General features: G+C 30.9%; 2 protein-coding genes across 5 annotated transcripts in view; one reads left to right on the top strand and one right to left on the bottom strand.

Annotated features, from left to right (window-relative positions):
• The window catches only part of ppm1kb (protein phosphatase, Mg2+/Mn2+ dependent 1Kb), a 95,664-nt gene that overhangs the window by 648 nt on the left and 71,108 nt on the right, over positions 1–23,908 (top strand). The window lies entirely within an intron of this gene.
• herc3 (HECT and RLD domain containing E3 ubiquitin protein ligase 3) overlaps positions 2,350–23,908 on the bottom strand; it is a 60,947-nt gene continuing 39,388 nt past the window's right edge. For all 4 annotated transcript variants that reach the window (XM_062032831.1, XM_062032833.1, XM_062032834.1 and 1 more), the window contains 8 exons: positions 22,787–22,957; positions 22,589–22,732; positions 17,302–17,468; positions 16,804–16,870; positions 16,660–16,742; positions 7,349–7,532; positions 7,174–7,276; positions 2,350–2,887 (listed from right to left, as the gene is read on the bottom strand). In XM_062032831.1, the coding sequence (XP_061888815.1) occupies positions 2,679–2,887; positions 7,174–7,276; positions 7,349–7,532; positions 16,660–16,742; positions 16,804–16,870; positions 17,302–17,468; positions 22,589–22,732; positions 22,787–22,957 (1,128 nt within the window). In that variant the 3' untranslated portion in view covers positions 2,350–2,678. The remainder of the gene's footprint in view (positions 2,888–7,173; positions 7,277–7,348; positions 7,533–16,659; positions 16,743–16,803; positions 16,871–17,301; positions 17,469–22,588; positions 22,733–22,786; positions 22,958–23,908) is intronic.

Genomic DNA, 23,908 nt, shown 5'->3' with positions numbered 1-23,908 from the left:
CAAAATAAAAATTTGGGGGAAATTCTAGTTAAATTTACATGAATGTAATGATTTTTTTTTCATAAAGATATCAATCCCATAACTTTTTTTTTTTTTTTTGCAACATTTTCTGTATTTTTATGAAATTCTGGCTTTATATCGTGACTTTTGTAATTTTATTACATTACTCTCATAAAATGATTTCATGTCATACGGGTTTCATTCTTGTAATATTCCCTTTTTAATAATTTTAAGACTATTTTTATAAAATTACAACTTTTTGTTTTTGGAAAAAAAAAAGGTTTTCATAATACTTTGACTTGTCTCTTAGTCTTAATGTAATATTTCCACTTAACTCCCATAAATAAATAAATAAATAAATAAAAATGGTGAAATTCTGGCTTTATTCTTGTAATAAGTAAGTATTACGTATAAGTATTTTTTTTTACGATATTAAAATATTTTCTTTCTATACATGCACAAATTAATATTACCTCTTCTTCTACTCTCCTGAAGTTACATTCCCACTTTATTCTCATAATATTAAAATTGTATTTTCATGAATTTTACACTGGTGACACTGTATAATTAATTATGTAGCATTTTGTCTTTATTCTTGTAATACTATGACATTTTCTTTTTGGAAAATTAAGCCTTTTAGCATAAAATTACGAAATTAAAATAATTTTCCATACCATAATATTACTTTATTAAAATCCTAATTTTAAGAGAAAAACATTTTATTTTCAGAGATTTAAGTCTTTAATATTACGCAAATAAAATAATATTTTATGTCCCGAAAATAAAGTCATATCACAGGGAAAAATAAATATATATAATCGGCCGAGGGTGGAGTCGGCTCTCTTGGTTGCTTTGTTGGGTCTGCTCCTGTCTCTGCCCATGCTCCCCCACCCCAGCAGACGATGGTGTGGGACACCGCAGAGACCACCACACCGTACATGGGTGTTGAAATGATGTTTGGTTACTTGTCTATGCATTGTGCTATCGTGTGTGCGCTTTATATATTATTGGTTCATTATTTGTTGTTTTACTTTTGTAGATGTAAATGTTCTTTGATGTTTCCCTCTTGTTTATGTGTGCTATGGCTATGAGGTTATTTTTCCGTTGGCCTCAGTCTGGACCCCTCTCCAGGGGCCCAGGCTTAGACTGAATATTTTATTTTAATTTCCCCTCAGGGATTAATAAAGTACTTCTGATTCTGTAATATATATATTTATTCATTTTCATTTATTTCTTTCTTTCAGGCAATGACATAAAAATGTACAAAGTTGACAACACATAATAATATAAATTAATAGTGCATGATTGTCCAGTTTTGCCTGAAAGGGAGTGGCAAGAAGATAATTTATTTAATCCCACCCCCAGTTCTCCATTCAGTGATTATTCACATAAATTTCACTCTTACTTTGTTCAAGGATTATAATACAGATGTTGTATCATAGTGGCATTACCACAGGTAACAAAGGTAACAATAATTATTACACTATTATATATATAAATTATATATATATATATATATATATATATATATATATATAATATTATATATATATATATATATATATATATATATATATATATATATATATATATATATATATATATATATATATATATATATATATATTATATATTTATATATATATATTAATATAATATATATATATTATATACATATATGTATAAAATATATATAAAATATTATATATATATTATATAATATTATATATATATATTAATATAATGTATATTATATATATATTATATACATATGTATATATATACTATATATATAATATATTGTATATTATATATATATATATATATTTTTTTTTATTTTTTTTTTATTTTAACTTTTTATTAGAATTATATAAAATTACGACCTAGCTGACATAAAATGAATGTAAAATCACATTATTTTTGTGATATTTTTACTATTCTTATAAGATTACTTTTTTCCCGGGATATTACTTTATTTTCGGGACATAAAATATTTGTATTTTATTCGCGTAATATTAAGACTTTAATCTCTGAATTTTTTAAATTCAAATTATAATTTTATTCTCAGAAAATTACATTTCAAATGATTATTTTACATTTTTCTACTTTATTCGTGCCAAATTTAGTCTCCTAAAATCCCAACTGTATTTATAATACGAATATTCCACATAGCACGCATTCTAGTTCAAAGTATTACTTTTTTCTTGTGCTGTACGTCGATGTCATCATTATTGGTATTCCACTTATGAGGAAGAATGTGACCCTTAAAGTTGGCTGTAAAAAATATTTTATTCTAATTATTATTTCCTGCAATCATCAGCAAAAGTGAGATTTACAACACATAGAATCTAGTTTTGTTTTTTATTCAGGTGCAAAAAAAAGAAACAGCTGCTTAATAAAATATTTGTAACATATAAACAATAAGGAAAAATAGAATGTCATGAATAGAAAATACATTGCTTTTCAAACAAACGCTCAAAACCCCGACAGTGCTCAGATATCCCAGCAAAACAACAGCCACTTGAACGCCACAGAGTAACATAGAAGATGCTAAACGCGTGAAGAAAGATGATTATTGAACGTTAAATAACAGATTTGACAATTGCACGGCCCTTGGAAGAAGAGTAGACCTTTTTGATGCGGGCGCCAAACGGGAAGTCTGACCTTTGACCCCGCCGCTAGACGAGACTGAAGCCCTCGTACTGCTCGATGGCCTGAGTGAGGCGGCGGCGCAGGACGTCTTTGGTGTGGTAGCGCGGCATGTCCAGCAGGTTGTAGCAGGTGTGCGCCACGGGCAGGTGCTGCTCGTCCGCCGCCGTCGACTGGATGACGATCTTCAGGCTCGCCATGCCGTGGATGGGAATGCGGTCGCTGCCCGTCAGGAACACTGACGGCAAACACACGCAGACGTCATTTGGCGGGACACAGACTTACTCAGTTGTATTTCGGAATATTACTCTCTTATTGTCACAACTTTTTCCGATGAAATTGTGACGTACTACACTACCAGAGTACATTTGTAACGATCTAAAAACGTTTACGTATTTTTAACTCGTGACAGTAAAACAAATTTGTAATCTAAAATTGTACGAGAAATAGCTTTCACATATTTTCGGAATATTATTAGCTTACTACTTTTTTCGATGAAATTGTGAGGTATTACACAACCAGAGTACATTTGTAACGATCTAAAAACTTTTACGTCATTTTAATAAATCACGACATACGAACAAATTTGCAATCTAAAATTGTACGAGAAATAGCTTTCACATATTTTCGGAATATTACTCTCTTATTGTCACAACTTTTTCCGCCGAAATTGTGATGTACTACACAACCAGAGTACATATGTAACGATTTAAAAACGTTTACGTATTTTTAACAACTCATGACATTAAAACAAATTTGCAATCTAAAATTGTACGAGAAATAGCTTTCACATATTTTTGGATTATTAGCTTACTACTTTTTTCGATGAAATTGTGACGTATTACACAACCAGAGTACATTTGTAACGATCTAAAAACTTTTACGTAATTTTAATAAATCACGACATACGAACAAATTTGCAATAATCTAAAATTGTACGAGAAATAGCTTTGACATATTTTCGCAATATTATTCGCTTACTTGTTTTTCCGATGAAATTGTGACTTCTTACACAGAGTACATTTGTAACGAGCTAAAAACGTTTACGTATTTTTAACAACTCATGACATTAAAACAAATTTGTAATCTAAAATTGTACGAGAAATAGCTTTCACATATTTACGGAATATCACTCTTATTGTCACAACTTTTTCCGATGAAATTGTGATGTACCAACCAGAATACATTTGTAACGATCTAAAAACGTTTACGTATTTTTAACAACTCATGACATTAAAACAAATTTGTAATCTAAATTTGTACGAGAAATAACTTTCACATATTTTCGCAGTATTATTAGCTTACTTCTTTTTTCGATGAAATTGTGAGGTATTACACAACCAGAGTACATTTGTAACGATCTAAAAACTTTTACGTAATTTTAATAAATCACGACGTACGAACAAATTTGCAATAATCTAAAATTGTACGAGAAATAGCTTTCACATATTTTCGGAATATTATTCGCTTACTTGTTTTTCCGATGAAATTGTCACTTTTTACACAACCAGAGTACATTTGTAACAATCTAAAAACGTTTACGTATTTTTAACAACTCATTACATTAAAACAAATTTGTAATAATCTAAAATTGTACGAGAAATAGCTTTCACATATTTTCGGAATATTACTCGTTTATTGTCACAACTTTTTCCGATGAAATTGTGACATACTACACAACCAGAGTACATATGTAACGATTTAAAAACGTTTACGTATTTTTAACAAGTCATGACATAAACAAATTTGTAATCTAAAATTGTACGAGAAATAGCTTTGACATATTTTCGCGATATTATTAGCTTAATTCTTTTTTCGATGAAATTGTGACGTATTACACAACCAGAGTACATTTGTAACTATTTAAAAACTTTTACGTAATTTTAATAAATCACGACATACAAACAAATTTGCAATAATCTAAAATTGTACGAGAAATAACTTTGACATATTTTCGCAATAGTATTCGCTTACTTGTTTTTCCGATGAAATTGTGACTTCTTACACAGAGTACATTTGTAACGAGCTAAAAACGTTTACGTATTTTTAACAACTCATGACATTAAAACAAATTTGTAATCTAAAATTGTACGAGAAATAGCTTTCACGTATTTACGGAATATCACTCTTATTGTCACAACTTTTTCCGATGAAATTGTGATGTACTACACAACCAGAATACATTTGTAACGATCTAAAAACATTTACGTATTTTTAACAACTCATGACATTAAAACAAATTTGTAATCTAAATTTGTACGAGAAATAACTTTCACATATTTTCGCAGTATTATTAGCTTACTTCTTTTTTCGATGAAATTGTGAGGTATTACACAACCAGAGTACATTTGTAACGATCTAAAAACTTTTACGTCATTTTAATAAATCACGACATACGAACAAATTTGCAATCTAAAATTGAACGAGAAATAGCTTTCACATATTTTCGGAATATTACTCTCTTATTGTCACAACTTTTTCCGACGAAATTGTGACGTACTACACAACCAGAGTACATTTGTAATGATTTAAAAACGTTTACGTATTTTTAACAAGTCATGACATAAACAAATTTGTAATCTAAAATTGTACGAGAAATAGCTTTGACATATTTTCGCGATATTATTAGCTTACTTCTTTTTTCGATGAAATTGTGACTTATTACACAACCAGAGTACATTTGTAACGATCTAAAAACTTTTACGTAATTTTAATAAATGACGACATACAAACACATTTGCAATAATCTAAAATTGTACGAGAAATAGCTTTGACATATTTTCGCAATATTATTCGCTTACTTGTTTTTCCGATGAAATTGTGACTTTTTACACAACCAGAGTACATTTGTAACCATCTAAAAACGTTTACGTATTTTTAACAACTCATGACATTAAAACAAATTTGTAATAATCTAAAATTGTACGAGAAATAGCTTTCACATATTTTCGGAATATTACTCGTTTATTGTCACAACTTTTTCCGATGAAATTGTGATGTACTACACAACCAGAGTACATTTGTAACGATCTAAAAACGTTTACGTATTTTTAACAACTCATGACATTACAACAAATTTGTAATAATCTAAAATTGTACGAGAAATAGCTTTCACATATTTTCGGAATATTACTCGCTTGTTGTCACAACTTTTTTCGATGAAATTGTGATGTACTACACAACCAGAGTACATTTGTAACGATCTAAAAACGTTTACGTATTTTTAACAACTCGTGACATTAAAACAAATTTGGAATCTAAAATTGTACGAGAAATAGCTTTCACATATTTTCGGAATATTACTCGCTTGTTGTCACAACTTTTTCCGATGAAATTGTGATGTACTATATAACCAGAGTACATTTGTAACGATCTAAAAGCGTTTACGTATTTTTAACAACTCATGACATTAAAACAAATTTGTAATAATCTAAAATTGTACGAGAAATAGCTTTCACATATTTTCGCAATATTATTAGCTTACTACTTTTTTCGATGAAATTGTGACGTACTACACAACCAGAGTACATTTGTAACGATCTAAAAACTTTTACGTAATTTTAATAAATGACGACATACGAACACATTTGCAATAATCTAAAATTGTACGAGAAATAGCTTTGACATATTTTCGCAATATTATTCGCTTACTTGTTTTTCCGATGAAATTGTCACTTTTTACACAACCAGAGTACATTTGTAACCATCTAAAAACGTTTACGTATTTTTAACAACTCATGACATTAAAACAAATTTGTAATCTAAAATTGTACGAGAAATAGCTTTCACATATTCTCGGAATATCACTCTCTTATTGTCACAACTTTTTCCGATGAAATTGTGACGTATTACACAACCAGAGTACATTTGTAACGATCTAAAAACGTTTACGTATTTTTAACAACTCATGACATTAAAACAAATTTGTAATAATCTAAAATTGTACGAGAAATAGCTTTCACATATTTTTGGAATATTATTAGCTTACTTCTTTTTCCGATGAAATTGTGACGTACTACACAACCAGAGTACATTTGTAACGATCTAAAAACTTTTAAGTATTTTTAACAACTCATGACATTAAAACAAAACAAAAAGGGGTTTGAAAAAACGAAATTCTGGGAATTCCTTGAATGTTTTTGAACTTGAAAAAATGACAGTTTGAATGTCCAGGATGAGTGGAATATGTTGAAGGTGGAATGGTTTGAATTGGTTAAAAAATGTGGAAATGGTGGAAGTTTGAAAAATGGCCAATTCATTTTGAATGGGAAAAAATGTTCCGGAAATTTTGCAGGGATATTGCTAATGAAGTGTTTTGCTAACTAGCACATTTTGCATCCTAGTAACAGTTGAAGTAACTAGTAATAGTTGAAGTAACTAAAGCAACACATTTTGACACTTTGTTGTTGCTTAGAAGTGAATGAAGCTACATGAATTTGAAGTTGTTTAGTTGCTGTTCCACTCCAGGCCTGTAGGTGTCAGTAAGGTGCAGGCTTATCTCTGTGGAATGATTTGTTGGCTTACATAAAAACTGCTTCTTCTTCTCCTCCGGGAACTGGTGAAAAACCTCCCAGAAGAATCTGACGGTGGGATGAGCGGCTGAATATTCTCCTTTGTACTCGGCGTTCTGTAGGACACGTAAAACATTCAAAGCACATACTTGGGATGAAATAATGGAGGTGTATTTTGGCACTGTCACCTTTTCCATCTCGTCCCAGTTGTAGTTGTTGTTGCCCACCACCATGGCCATCAGCTCGGATGGTTGGAAGAGCGACAACACGTCTCCTCCGCACACCTTCAGGAAGCCCGAAGCGAAAGCGGAATACTGATCGCTGACGGAGTCGCAGAACACGTAGCGGAGGTACGCCTCCACAAACTCCTTCCTAAGAGAGGGGAAAAAAGAAAGACAACCAGAGAGATTAAATTAATAAAAATATATTTTTTCCTACAATAGCAGTAATATATATATATATATATATATATATATATATATATATATATATATATATATATATATATATATATATATATATTATGGTATTGTCAAGACGTTATTTTTAACACAATAATGATATTGTCGACGCGTTATTTTCAACAATAATAATATTGTCGACGTGTTAATATTTTCAACACAATAGTAATATTTTCAACACAATAGTGATGTTTTCAACACAATAATAATGATATTGTCGACACTTTAATATTTTCAACACAATAATGATATTTTCGACACCATAGTAATGATTTTATTAACATGGTAATATTTTCAACACAATAATGACAACATTGTCGACACGTTAATATTTTTAACACTAATATTTTCATCCATCCCATCCATTTTCTACCGCTTGTCCCTTTGCAACAGAATAATATTTTCAACAAAATATTTTCAACACAATATTGATATTTTCAACACTAATATTTTCAACACAATAATATTTTCAACACAATATTTTCAACAATAATATTTTCAACACAATAATATTTTCAACACTATTTTTAACACAATATTTTCAACAATAATATTTTCAACAATATTTTCAACACAATATTTTCAACACTGATATTTTCAACAATAATATTTTCAACACAATAATAATATTTTCAACACAATATTTTCAACACAATAATGATGTCGACAAGTTAATATTTTCAACACAATAGAAATGATTTTATCAACATGGTAATATTTTCAACACAATGATAGTCAACACGTTAATATTTTCAACACGTTAATATTTTCAACACGTTAATATTTTCAACACGTTAATATTTTCAACACAATAATGATTTTATCAACACAATAGTAATGATTTTATCAACATGGTAATTTTTTTCAACACTAATTGATAGTCAACACGTTAATATTTTCAACACAATGTTGACTATTTTAACGTTAATATTTTTAACACTATTATTTTCAACAGAATAATATTTTCAACACAATAATATTTTCAACACAATAGTAATGATTTTAACAACACGGTAATATTGTCAACACAATGATAGTCAACACGTTAATATTTTCAACACAATATTTTCAATATTTTTAACACTGATATTTTCAACACAATAATGATTTTATCAACACAATAGTAATGATTTTATCAACATGGTAATTTTTTTCAACACGATAGTCAACACGTTAATATTTTCAACACAATAATGTTTTCAACACAATAGTAATGATTTGATCAACATGGTAATATTGTCAACACAATAATAATGATGGTCAACACAATAATGTTGAATATTTTAACGTTAATATTTTTAACACTAATATTTTCAACAGAATAATAATATATTCAACTCAATATTTTTAACAATAATATTTTCAACACTATTTTCAACACAATATTTTCAACACTGATATTTTCAACACACTGATATTTTCAACACAACAATAATGATATTTTCAACACTAATATTTTCAACACAATATTTTCAACACAATATTTGCAACACAATATTTTCAACAATAATAATATTTTCAACACTATTTTTAACAATAATATTTTCAACACAATAATATTTTCAACACTATTTTCAACACAATATTTTCAACACTGATATTTTCAACAATAATATTTTCAACACAATAATATTTTCAACACAATAATGATGTCAACAAATTAATATTTTCAACACAATAGTAATGATTTTATCAACATGGTAATATTTTCAACAATAATATTTTCAACACAATAATAATATTTTCAATACAACATTTTCAACACAATAATGATGTCGACAAGTTAATATTTTCAACACAATAGTAATGATTTTATCAACATGGTAATATTTTCAACAATAATATTTTCAACACAATAATAATATTTTCAACACAATAATGATGTCGACAAGTTAATATTTTCAACACAATAGTAATGATTTTATCAACATGGTAATATTTTCAACACAATGATAGTCAACACGTTAATATTTTCAACACGTTAATATTTTCAACACAATATTTTCAACACAATAATATTTTCAATATTTTTAACACTATTTTCAACACAATAATATTTTCAACACAATAATGATTTTATCAACACAATAGTAATGATTTTATTAACATGGTAATTTTTTTCAACACTAATTGATAGTCAACACGTTAATATTTTCAACACAATGTTGAATATTTTAACGTTAATATTTTTAACACTATTATTTTCAACACAATGATATTTTCAACAGAATAATATTTTCAACACAATAATATTTTCAACACAATAGTAATGATTTTAACAACATGGTAATATTGTCAACACAATAATGATAGTCAACATGTTAATATTTTCAACACGTTATTTTCAACACAATATTTTCAATATTTTTAACACTGATATTTTCAACACAATAATGATTTTATCAACACAATAGTAATGATTTTATCAACATGGTAATTTTTTTCAACACAATAATTGATAGTCAACACGTTAATATTTTCAACACAATAATGTTGAATATTTTAACGTTAATATTTTTAACACTAGTATTTTCAACAGAATAATATTTTCAACACAATGATATTTTCAACACAATAATATTTTCAACACAATAGTAATGCTTTTATCAACATGGTAATATTGTCAACACAATAATAATGATAGTCAACACGTTAATGTTTTCAACACAATAATGTTGATTATTTTAACGTTAATATTTTTAACACTAATATTTTCAACAGAATAATAATATTTTCAACTCAATGTTTTCAACACTATTTTTAACACAATGATATTTTCAACACAATATTTTCAACACTGATATTTTCAATACAATAATATTTTCAACACACTGATATTTTCAACACAACAATAATGATATTTTCAACACAATAATATTTTCAACACAATAGTAATGATTTTATCAACATAGTAATATTTTCAATACAATAATGATATTTTCAACACAATGATATTTTCAATACAATAATAATGATAGTCAACACGTTAATATATTCAAAACAATAATGTTGAATATTTTAACGTTAATATTTTTAACACTAATATTTTCAACCGAATAATATTTTCAACACTGATATTTTCAACACAACAATATTTTCAACACTGATATTTTTAACACAATAATGATATTTTCAACACAATGATATTTTTAACACAATAGTAATGATTTTAACAACATGGTAATATTTTCAACACAATAATAATGATAGTCAACACGTTAATATTTTCAAAACAATGTTGAATATTTTAACGTTAATATTTTTAAAACTAACATTTTCAACCGAATAATATTTTCAACACTGATATTTTTAACACAATAATGATATTTTTAACACAATAGTAATGATTTTAACAACATGGTAATATTTTCAACACAATAATAATGATAGTCAACACGTTAATATTTTCAACACAATAATGTTGAATATTTTAACGTTAATATTTTTAACACTATTTTCAACAGAATAATATTTTCAACTTAATATTTTCAACACAATATTTTCAACACTGATTTTATCAACACAATAGTAAGGATTTTATCAACATGGTCATTTTTTTCAACACAATAATTGATAGTCAACACGTTAATATTTTCAACGCAATAATGTTGAATATTTTAACGTTAATATTTTTAACACTATTATTTTCAACAGAATAATATTTTCAACACAAAATAGTAATGATTTTATCAACATGGTAATATTGTCAACACAATAATAATGATAGTCAACACGTTAATGTTTTCAACACAATAATGTTGAATATTTTAACGTTAATATTTTTAACACTAATATTTTCAACAGAATAATATTTTCAACTCAATATTTTCAACACAATGATATTTTCAACACTATTTTCAACACAATGATATTTTCAACACAATATTTTCAACACTGATATTTTCAACACAATAATATTTTCAACACACTGATATTTTCAACACAACAATAATGATATTTTCAACACAATAATATTTTCAACACAATAGTAATGATTTTATCAACATAGTAATATTTTCAATACAATAATAATGATATTTTCAACACAATGATATGTTCAATACAATAATGATAGTCAACACGTTAATATTTTCAAAACAATGTTGAATATTTTAACGTTAATATTTTTAACACTAATATTTTCAACCGAATAATATTTTCAACACTGATATTTTCAACACAACAATATTTTCAACACTGATATTTTCAACACAATAATGATATTTTTAACACAATAGTAATGATTTTATCAACATGGTAATTTTTTTCAACACAATAATTGATAGTCAACACGTTAATATTTTCAACACAATAATGTTGAATATTTTAACGTTATTTTTAACACTATTATTTTCAACAGAATAATATTTTCAACACAATGATATTTTCAACACAATAATAATGATATTTTCAACACAATAATATTTTCAACACAATAGTAATGATTTTATCAACATGGTAATATTGTCAACACAATAATAATGATAGTCAACACGTTAATGTTTTCAACACAATAATGTTGAATATTTTTAACACTAATATTTTCAACACAATATTTTCAACACAATGATATTTTCAACACAATATTTTCAACAGATATTTTCAACACAATAATAATATTTTCAGCACACTGATATTTTCAACACAATAGTAATGATTTTATCAACATAGTAATATTTTCAATACAATATTTTCAACACAATGATATTTTCAATACAATAATAATATTTTCAACACAATAATGATATTTTCAATACAATAATAATGATAGTCAACACGTTAATATTTTCAACACAATAATGTTGAATATTTTAACGTTAATATTTTTAACACTAATATTTTTAACAGAATAATAATATTTTCAACACAATATTTTCAACACTGATATTTTCAACACAATAATATTTTCAACACACTGATATTTTCAACACAATACTAATGATTTTATAAACATAGTAATATTTTCAATACAATAATATTTTCAACACAATAATGATATTTTCAATACAATAATATTTTCAACACAATACTAATGATTTTATCAACATAGTAATATTTTCAATACAATAATATTTTCAACACAATAATGATATTTTCAATACAATAATATTGTCAACACAATAATATTTTCAATACAATAATAATGATAGTCAACACGTTAATATTTTCAACACAATGTTGAATATTTTAACGTTAATATTTTTAACACTAATATTTTCAACAGAATATTTTCAACACTGATATTTTCAACACAATAATAATATTTTCAACACAATAATGTTTTCAACACAATAGTAATGATTTTATCAACATAGTAATATTTTCAATACAATATTTTCAACAATAATGATATTTTCAATACAATGATATTTTCAATACAATGATATTTTCAATACAATAATAATGATAGTCAACACGTTAATATTTTCAACACAATAATGTTGAATATTTTAACGTTAATATTTTTAACACTAATATTTTAAACACTAATTTTCAACACATTAATGATATTTTCAACACAATATTTTTAACACAATAGTAATGATTTTAACAACATGGTAATATTTTCAACACTAATAATGATAGTCAACACGTTAATATTTTCAACACAATGTTGAATATTTTAACGTTAATATTTTAACGTTAATATTTTTAACACTATTTTCAACAGAATAATATTTTCAACTTAATATTTTCAACACAATATTTTCAATACAATATTTTCAACAATAATGATATTTTCAATACAATAATGATATTTTCAATACAATAATAATGATAGTCAACACGTTAATATTTTCAACACAATAATGTTGAATATTTTAACGTTAATATTTTTAACACTAATATTTTAAACACTAATTTTCAACACATTAATGATATTTTCAACACAATATTTTTAACACAATAGTAATGATTTTAACAACATGGTAATATTTTCAACACTAATAATGATAGTCAACACGTTAATATTTTCAACACAATAATGTTGAATATTTTAACGTCAATTTTTTTATGTTAATATTTTTAACACTATTTTCAACAGAATAATATTTTCAACTTAATATTTTCAACACAATATTTTCAACACAATATTTTCAACACTGATATTTTCAACACAATAATAATGATATTGTCAACACAATAATATTTTCAACATATTTTCAACACAATAATAATATTTTCAACACACTGATATTTTCAACACAATAGTAATGATTTTATCAACATAGTAATATTTTCAATACAATATTTTCAACAATAATGATATTTTCAATACAATAATGATATTTTCAATACAATAATAATGATAGTCAACACGTTAATATTTTCAACACAATAATGTTGAATATTTTAACGTTAATATTTTTAACACTAATATTTTAAACACTAATTTTCAACACAATATTTTTAACACAATAGTAATGATTTTAACAACATGGTAATATTTTCAACACTAATAATGATAGTCAACACGTTAATATTTTCAACACAATAATGTTGAATATTTTAACGTTAATATTTTAACGTTAATATTTTTAACACTATTTTCAACAGAATAATATTTTCCATTTAATATTTTCAACACAATATTTTCAACACAATATTTTCAATACAATATTTTCAACAATGATATTTTCAATACAATAATAATGATAGTCAACACGTTAAAGGCCTACTGAAAGCCACTACTAGCGACCACGCAGTCTGATAGTTTATATATCAATGATGAAATCTTAACATTGCAACACATGCCAATACGGCCGGGTTAACTTATAAAGTGACATTTTAAATTTGCCGCTAAACTTCCGGTTCGAAACGCCTCTGAGGATGACGTATGCGCGTGACGTAGCCCGGGGAACACGGGTATGCCTTCCACATTGAAGCCAATACGAAAAAGCTCTGTTTTCATTTCATAATTCCACAGTATTCTGGACATCTGTGTTCGTGAATCTGTTGCAATCATGTTCATTGCATTATGGAGAAGGAAGCTGAGCAAGCAAAGAAGAAAGTTGTCGGTGCGAAATGGACGTATTTTTCGAACGTAGTCAGCAACAACAGTACACAGCCGGCGCTTCTTTGTTTACATTCCCGAAAGATGCAGTCAAGATGGAAGAACTCGGATAACAGAGACTCTAACCAGGAGGACTTTTGACTTCGATACCCAGACGCCTGTAGAGAACTGGGACAACACAGACTCTTACCAGGATTACTTTGATTTGGATGACAAAGACGCAGACGTGCTACTGTGAGTATGCAGCTTTGGCTTCTAAACATTTGATCGCTTGACCGTATGTGCGCAACTTTTTTAAAATATATAAGCTTTATGAACCTTGGGTTAGGTGAACGGTCTTTTGGGCTGAGTGATTGTGTGTGTTGATCAGGTGTTTGAATTGTATTGGCGTGTTCTATGGAGCTAGGAGCTAGCATAGGAGCTAGGAGCTAGCATAACAAACACGCAGGTGTTTTTATGCAGGATTAATTTGTGGCATATTAAATATAAGCCTGGTTGTGTTGTGGCTAATAGAGTATATATATGTCTTGTGTTTATTTACTGTTGTAGTCATTCCCAGCTGAATATCAGGTACCGTGAGTATGCAGCCTTGGCTGCTAAACATTTGATAGCTTGACCGTACGTGCGCGTCACGTACGTAACTTTTTAAAAATATATAAGCTTTATGAACCTTGGGTTAGGTGAACGGTCTTTTGGGCTGAGTGATTGTGTGTGTTGATCAGGTGTTTGAATTGTATTGGCGTGTTCTTAGGAGCTAGGAGCTAGCATAACAAACACGCAGGTGTTTTTATGCAGGATTAATTTGTGGCATATTAAATATAAGCCTGGTTGTGTTGTGGCTAATAGAGTATATATATGTCTTGTGTTTATTTACTGTTGTAGTCATTCCCAGCTGAATATCAGGTCACCCCCGCCTCTCACAGCATCTTCCCTATCTGAATAGCTTCCACTCCCCACTAGTCCTTCACTTGCACTTTACTCATCCACAAATATTTCATCCTCGCTCAAATTAATGGGGAAATTGTCGCTTTCTCGGTCCAAATCTCTCTCACTTCATGCGGCCATCATTGTAAACAATAGGGAACTTTGCGTATATGTTCAACTGACTACGTCACGCTACTTCCGGTAGGGGCAAGCCTTTTTTTTATCAGATACCAAAAGTTGCAATCTTTATCGTCGTTGTTCTATACTAAATCCTTTCAGCAAAAATATGGCAATATCGCGAAATGATCAAGTATGACACATAGAATAGATCTGCTATCCCCGTTTAAATTAAAAAAAATCATTTCAGTAGGCCTTTAATATTTTCAACACAATAATGTTGAATATTTTAACGTTTATATTTTCAACACTAATATTTTCAACACTAATTTTCAACACATTAATGATATTTTCAACACAATATTTTTAACACAATAGTAATGATTTTAACAACATGGTAATATTTTCAACACTAATAATGATAGTCAACACGTTAATATTTTCAACACAATAATGTTGAATATTTTAACGTTAATATTTTAACGTTAATATTTTTAACACTATTTTCAACAGAATAATATTTTCAACACAATATTTTCAATACAATATTTTCAACAATAATGATATTTTCAATACAATAATAATGATAGTCAACACGTTAATATTTTCAACACAATAATGTTGAATATTTTAACACTAATATTTTAAACACTAATTTTCAACACAATGATATTTTCAACACAATATTTAACACAATAGTAATGATTTTAACAACATGGTAATATTTTCAACACTAATAATGATAGTCAACACGTTAATATTTTCAACACAATAATGTTGAATATTTTAACGTTCATATTTTAACGTTAATATTTTTAACACTATTTTCAACAGAATAATATTTTCAACTTAATATTTTCAACACTGATATTTTCAACACTGATATTTTCAACACAATAATATTTTCAACACAATAATAATGATATTGTCAACACAATAATATTTCCAACACAATACTATTTTGGTCTGGGTTTGTCCTTACCTGTTGTGTTGGTCCACGCTGACGTGCTGTCCTCCTGGGATCAGCTCCTTCACCTCCGTCACGCTGTAGTTCTCTCTGGTGATCTGAGAGCATCTTATTCAACATGACAGCACGCTTGACATTTGATCAAGAACGAGCACTCACCGCAAAGTTGAGAAGAAAAGTCTCCTCCACGTCGCTTCCTTCATAGTCCAAAAGTTGCTGAAGACTCCTGCGGACCCAAAAGTTCCACACTGACCTGCCAAAACCTTGCAATGATGATGACTAAAATAGACAATTGAGGCATGGCGTGGATTATCCTATTCAACTTTGCTCTCGGAACTACACCCCTAGTTCCCACATCGTTATTGTTTGACGTTTTTGAAGGATTAATGGATGCATGGAAGTTGACAAGCGTCAACATGTTTCCCTGAGTCCTTTAAAAATGAGACCGTAGCAATCTTCAAATGGATTAAAAGTGTTACAACACTCCTCTGTCTGAGCCTTCCAGCGCCAAAATCAATGAGCAGTCATTTCCTGTGCTTTCTTATGTAAGAGGGACACTTCCTGCCCATGTTTTTGGACCGAGCTGAAGTGTTCGGAGCACGTTAACTCCCAAAGGGAGACCTGTTGCCGTGACGACAAGGGGGGGAAGGTAGTTACCGGGCCTCAGTGGGCGACAGCTCCTCCAGGTCGTCCAGTACGGGCGCCACGTCCAGCAGCTTCTTGTAGAGGACCAGAGGGAAGTGGAGGTCCACCACTGTGGAGTTGTAGATGGCCAGACCGCAGACGATGCCGATGAGGTGAAACCAGTTCTGCTCCACAAAACACTGCACAGGAGTCGGCGTATTAGTCCTTTGTTCAATGACTACACAATCACCATAGCCTGAAAGTAGGCTTGTCCCCATACCAATATTTTGGTACCGGTACCAAAATGTATTCCGATACCTTTCGATACTTTTCTAAATACAGGGGACCACAAAAAATGGCATTGGCCTTATTTTAACAAAAAATGGTGTGATACATTAAACATATGTTTCTTATTGCAACAATTTAGTCCTTAAATAAAAAGGTGAACATACTAGACAACTTGTCTTTTAGTAGTAAGTAAACAAACAAAGGCTCCTAATTAGTCTGCTGACATATGCAGTAACATATTGTGTCATTTATACACCTATTATTTTCTACACATTTTGAAGGACAAGTGGTAGAAAATTGATTATTAATCTACTTGTTCATTTACTGTTAATATCTGCTTATTTTCTCTTTCAACATGTTCTATCTACACTTCTGTTAAAATGTAATAGTCACTTATTCTTCTGTTGTGTGGATACTTTACATTAGTTTTGGATGATACCACAAATTTAAGGTATCGATCCGATACCAAGTAGTTACAGGATCATACATTGGTCATATTCAAAGTCCTCATGTGTCCAGGGACATATTTCCTGAGTTTATAAACATAATATGAATTTGGCCCTAGTGCAGGGGTGGGCAATTAAGTTTTACCGGGGGCCGCATGAGCAACCCGAGCACTGCTGGAGGGCCACATCGACAATATTTCAATTACATTTTGCTCAATATTATTTTTGATATATACCGTAAGATAAATAATAATAATTAATAATAATAATACTTCCATTTAACCTAACTTAACTTTATACCAAAAGCACTGCTTTGAAAATCATTTGTACCCCTTTCAGAGATCACATTTAGTTCCCCTTAAACATCCTCATGTTGCACAATGAAATGTAAGCATAGGATGAAGTGTGCATTCCTGTAACAGCATTCCATGATTAATATCAATAAATTGACAGTAAAATAAGCACACGTATGACTGAGGAGTCATAGTGTAACTTTGTGTGGTGTTTGAGTTGTCCGACTTTTTGTGTGGCCATAAACGCACCAGTGGTTTAGTGCTATGCGTGTTGGTGACAGATGACAAGTTGGTTTTGGCCTGGTTTGTATGGCAGAAAATGACTAGTTTTTCGAGATAGAAGTGTGAAAACTCATGTTTTGGTGTGGTTATGGCCGAATATAAAAAGTTTTGCTCAATAAAGTGATCGATATAATTCCTGGCCTCGAAGCATCTTGATAGAGCAGGGGTCACCAACCTTTTTGAAAGCAAGAGCTACTTCTTGGGTAGTGATTAATGCGAAGGGCTACCAGTTTGATACACACTTAAATAAATTGCCAGAAATAGCCAATTTGCTCAATTTACCTTTAACTCTGTTATTATTAATAATTAATGATATTTACACTTAATTGAACGGTTTAAAAGAGAAGAACGGCGTGGCGAAGTTGGTAGAGTGGCCGTGCCAGCAATCGGAGGGTTGCTGGTTACTGGGGTTCAATTTCCACCTTCTACCATCCTAGTCACGTCCGTTGTGTCCTTGGGCAAGACACTTCACCCTTGCTCCTGATGGGTGCTGGTTAGCGCCTTGCATGGCAGCTCCCGCCATCAGTGTGTGAATGTGTGTGTGAATGGATGAATGTGGAAATACTGTCAAAGCACTTTGAGTACCTTGAAGGTAGAAAAGCGCTATACAGGTACAACCCATTTATCATTTATTATAAGAAAACACGAAAAAAAATGACAATTAAATTTTGAAACATAGTTTATCTTCAATTTCGACTCTTTAAAATTCAAAATTCAACCGAAAAAAAGAAGAGAAAAGCTAGCTAATTTGAATCTTTTTATGGAAAATCATTAGTAATTTTTCCTGATTAAGATTCATTTTAGAATTTTGATGACATGTTTTAAATAGGTTAAAATCCAATCTACACTTTGTTAGAATATATAACAAATTGGACCAAGCTATATTTCTAACAAAGACAAATCATTATTTCTTCTAGATTTTCCAGAACAAAATTTTTAAAAGAAATTCAAAAGACTTTGAAATAAGATTTAAATTTGATTCTACAGATTTTCTAGATTTGCCAGAATAATTCTTTTGAATTTTAATCATAATAAGTTTGAAGAAATATTTCACAAATATTCTTCGTCAAAAAAACAGAAGCTAAAATGAAGAATTAAATAAAAATTTGTTTATTATTCTTTACAATAAAAAAAGTAAATTTACTTGAACATTGATTTAAATTGTCAGGAAAGAAGAGGAAGGAATTTAAAAGGTAAAAAGGTATATGTGTTTAAAAATCCTAAAATCATTTTTAAGGTTGTATTTTTTCTCTAAAATTGTCTTTCTGAAAGTTATAAAAAGCAAAGTAAAAAAATTAATGAATTTATTTAAACAAGTGAAGACCAACTCTTTAAAATATTTTCTTGGATTTTCAAATTCTACTTGAGTTTTGTCTCTCTTAGAATTAAAAATGTCGGGCAAAGCGAGACCAGCTTGCTAGTAAATAAATACATCTTAAAAAATAGAGGCAGCTCACTGGTAAGTGCTGCTATTTGAGCTATTTTTAGAACAGGCCAGCGGGCTACTCATCTGGTCCTTACGGGCTACCTGGTGCCCGCGGGCACCGCGTTGGTGACCCCTGCGATAGACGTTACAATAATTGAACGGTGTTCAATTGAACGGTGTTGACGAACACCGTTAGGGCCGCTTGTTGTCACTGTCACTCAAAGTTGCATTGCAAAATTACATAGAATAAATGTGTTTATTTTGTTTAGAATTCAGATGGGATTTGATTTGGTGCGCGGCATATACTGTATTTGCTGTGCGCAGAGGACGCTTGAGCAGTGCGCAATTGCGCAGGCGCGCACCTTAGAGGGAACGTTGCTTGGCAGTCCATGTCTTGTTGGAAACACGCCATTCCTCATCAACTTTTCTCTTTTTAGCGTCTCGGGTGTAAACCGTGCATCACTTGTGGCTGCATGTGCACCTTCACTTACAGGTTACACACGGACATACGCCCATAAATAACACTTTTCAAAATAAAAGCAGCACAGTTGCGACATAGATGTTTTTTCAACATTATTTTGTAATTTGTGATTGCAGCTGTTCACATTCACTCACAATCGCGCACGCGCATACGTCCACACGGAAGTAATACAAATAACGCTTTTCAAAACAAAAGCAGCTGTATTGCACACTCGACATAGATACTTTTTTAAATTGATTTTGTAATTCATAATTAGCCTCACGCGGGCCGGACAGGGACGCACAAAGGGCCGGATGTGGCCCGCGGGCCGCAGAATGCCCAGGTCTGCCCTAGTGTGTGAATGTTGTCTGTCTATCTGTGTTGGCGCTGCGATGAGGTGGCGACTTGTCCAGGGTGTACCCCGCCTTCCGCCCGAATGCAGCTGAGATAGGCCCCCCCCCCCCCCCCCCCGCGACCCCAAAAAAGGACAAGCGGTAGAAAATGGATGGATGGATGGATGGAAAAAAGATTTTCTGATGATAAAAAACATTGATGTAATCATAGTCGTATCGACTAGATACGCTACTGTACTTGGTATCATTACAGTAGATGTCAGGTGTAGCTCCATCCATAGCTTTCGTTAGCGGTGACGCCGGTGAGCTATTGTATCCTCCTACGGTGTGTAGTTAAGCATGTTTAGCTATTCCTCATCCTGCAGTGATAATGGTACTTGTAAGAAACTCACTTTATTTGTCGCTATGGAGGCGAGGATTAGTGATTTAGAAGTAGCTAAAACACTGTTCGCCGCTAGCTAGCTAGCCATGTTTTAAAGCACCTCTTCCTGAGGGCGTTTCAGTGTTAACTTCACCTTTATCTTTACTTTTTAGGTCAAAATGCGTCCGTTCTCCCTTTTCTGTCTACACGCTGTGTCCGCTTGTAAGTACTCCGTGATTGTGCGCTGCCGAACATGCTCCTCTGCTCGTAAAACCAGCAACGTCACGACGCGACGAAGCGCCGTCTGCACGGGAACCGGTACTTTCCAAACAGAGTATAGTACTGTTTTAGATTCATTGGTACCGTGACACTATACTAGTACCGGTATACCGCACAACTCTGCCTGAAAGTATGGTTTGTAACAATAATGTACGTAAATGTAATATTGTATGTAGAGATGTCCGATAATGGCTTTTTTGCCGATATCCGATATTGTCCAACTCTTAATTACCGATTCCGATATCAACCGATACCGATATATACAGTGGTGGAATTAACACATTATTATGGCTAATTTTGTTGTGATGCCCCGCTGGATGCATTAAACAATGTAACAAGGTTTTCCAAAATAAATCAACTCAAGTTATGGGAAAAAAATGCCAACATGGCACTGCCATATTTATTATTGAAGTCACAAAGTGCATTACTTTTTTTAACATGCCTCAAAACAGCAGCGTGGAATTTGGGACATGCTCTCCCTGAGAGAGCATGAAGAGATTGAGGTGGGCAGGGTTCAGGTGGGGGGGTAGCAGGGGGTGTATATGGTAGCGTCCCGGAAGAGTTAGTGCTGCAAGGGGTTCCGGGTATTTGTTCTGTTGTGTTTATGTTGTGTTACGGTGCGGATGTTCTCCCCAAATGTGTTTGTCATTCTTGTTTGGGGTGGGTTCAATAACATATTTGTAACAGTGTTAAAGTTGTTTATACGTCCGCCCTCAGTGTGACCTGTATGGCTGTTGACCAAGTATGCCTTGCATTCACTTGTGTGTGTGAAAAGTCGTAGATATTATGTGATTGGGCCGGCACGCAAAGGCAGTGCCTTTAAGGCAGTCTGGGTGGAAATCGGGAGAAATTCAGAAGAATGGTTGCCCCGGGTGATTTTCGGGAGGGGCACTGAAATTGGGGAGTCTCCCGGGAAAATGGGGAGGGTTGGCAAGTATGACTGGGAGACGCAACTGCTCTGTACTTCTCCCTACGTCCGTGTACCACTCCGTACAGCGGCGTTTTAAAAAGTCATAAATATTACTTTTTGAAACCGATACCGATAATTTCCGATATTACATTTTAAAGCATTTATCGGCCGATAACATCGGCAGTCCGATATTATCGGACATCTCTAATTGTATGGACTTACTTTATCCGAGAACCACAGCAGGTTGGACTCTGAATACTGCGTGAACATTCCGTAAACAGGATCCAGCAGCTCCTTCAGCAGGAGCAGGAAAAACTCTTTGGTCACGCCGCCCGCGTCCACAGCCTCCTCACCGTCAAACGTCACCTAAGGGCCAATTATTATTATTCCAGTTTCGGAAATACATTTTCCGACTCTCACCTTGAGCGGCTTCTTGAAGTCCACATCAAAATACATGGTGAGCTCCCGCAGCGTGTCGCTGACCAGATGCTCCCTGCGCACATGCAGCACCAGGTACAGGTTCCTGAATGGCTGGGGCTCCAGCGTGAGCACCCTCAAGACGTTGTGGATGTTGGCGTTGCTTACTGCCATCTTGAAAAGCAATTTAAGTTTATTGAATTGTGCGTACGATGCATATCACAGCATATAATAGCAATGCCCCAAACACCATGTAAATATTCCCCCTAGTGGCCAGAAGCAGTAAAATGGCATCTTTGAAATCTGACGGGCAATATGGATTTTAGTATTACTTTGCTAGTATTATTATTATTAGTAGTATTATTATTGGCCGATTTTCGAGAAAAAGTATGTGATTGCTATTGCGGATTAATGGATTTTATTGTCGATCACAAAGGCCGATCTTTGAAGGTTAATTTGTGTCGCTCAAAGTATTTTTTAAACACTCAATTCATGAAATACAATGGTTTGCGTTTGAACTTTGTGAACTGATTTTTTTTTTTTACATCAAATTATGCTGAAAATGTGTTTGAATTAAAATATGTGAGCAAAAAAAAATGTATTTGTTAAAATTACAGTATTATTAATGTCCCTGAAGTGAGTCTTGACTTTTGAAACAAGAAATATTTCTGCACGGAATTTTCTTACATTGAATTTTTTTAACAGATTTTTTACACTGAATATTTAAACACGGAATTTTGTGAATTTAATTTTTTGACATCAAATTATGCTAGAATTCTTTTTTTAAATAAAAATATATGAGCAAAATGTGTTTGTTTAAACATTCAGTTTGTTAAAATTACAGTATTCTTAACTTACCTGAAGTGAGTCTTGAGTCTAGAAGCAACAATTATTTTTGCACTGAATATTCTTACACTGAATTTGTATACACACATTTGTTTGCACTGAATTTTTACACACTGAATTTTTTTAACAGATTTTTTACACTGAATACTTACACACTGAATTTTGTGAATTTATTTTTTTTACATCAAATTATGCTGAAAATGTGTTTGAATTAAAATATGTGAGCAAAAAAAAAATTCATTTGTTAAAATTACAGTATTATTAATGTCCCTGAAGTGA

This window comes from Entelurus aequoreus, linkage group LG22 (genome assembly GCF_033978785.1).
Source record: "Entelurus aequoreus isolate RoL-2023_Sb linkage group LG22, RoL_Eaeq_v1.1, whole genome shotgun sequence".
Taxonomy (NCBI): domain Eukaryota; kingdom Metazoa; phylum Chordata; class Actinopteri; order Syngnathiformes; family Syngnathidae; genus Entelurus; species Entelurus aequoreus.
Note: the sequence above shows the minus strand (reverse complement) of the source record. Positions and strands in the feature narration are given on the sequence as shown.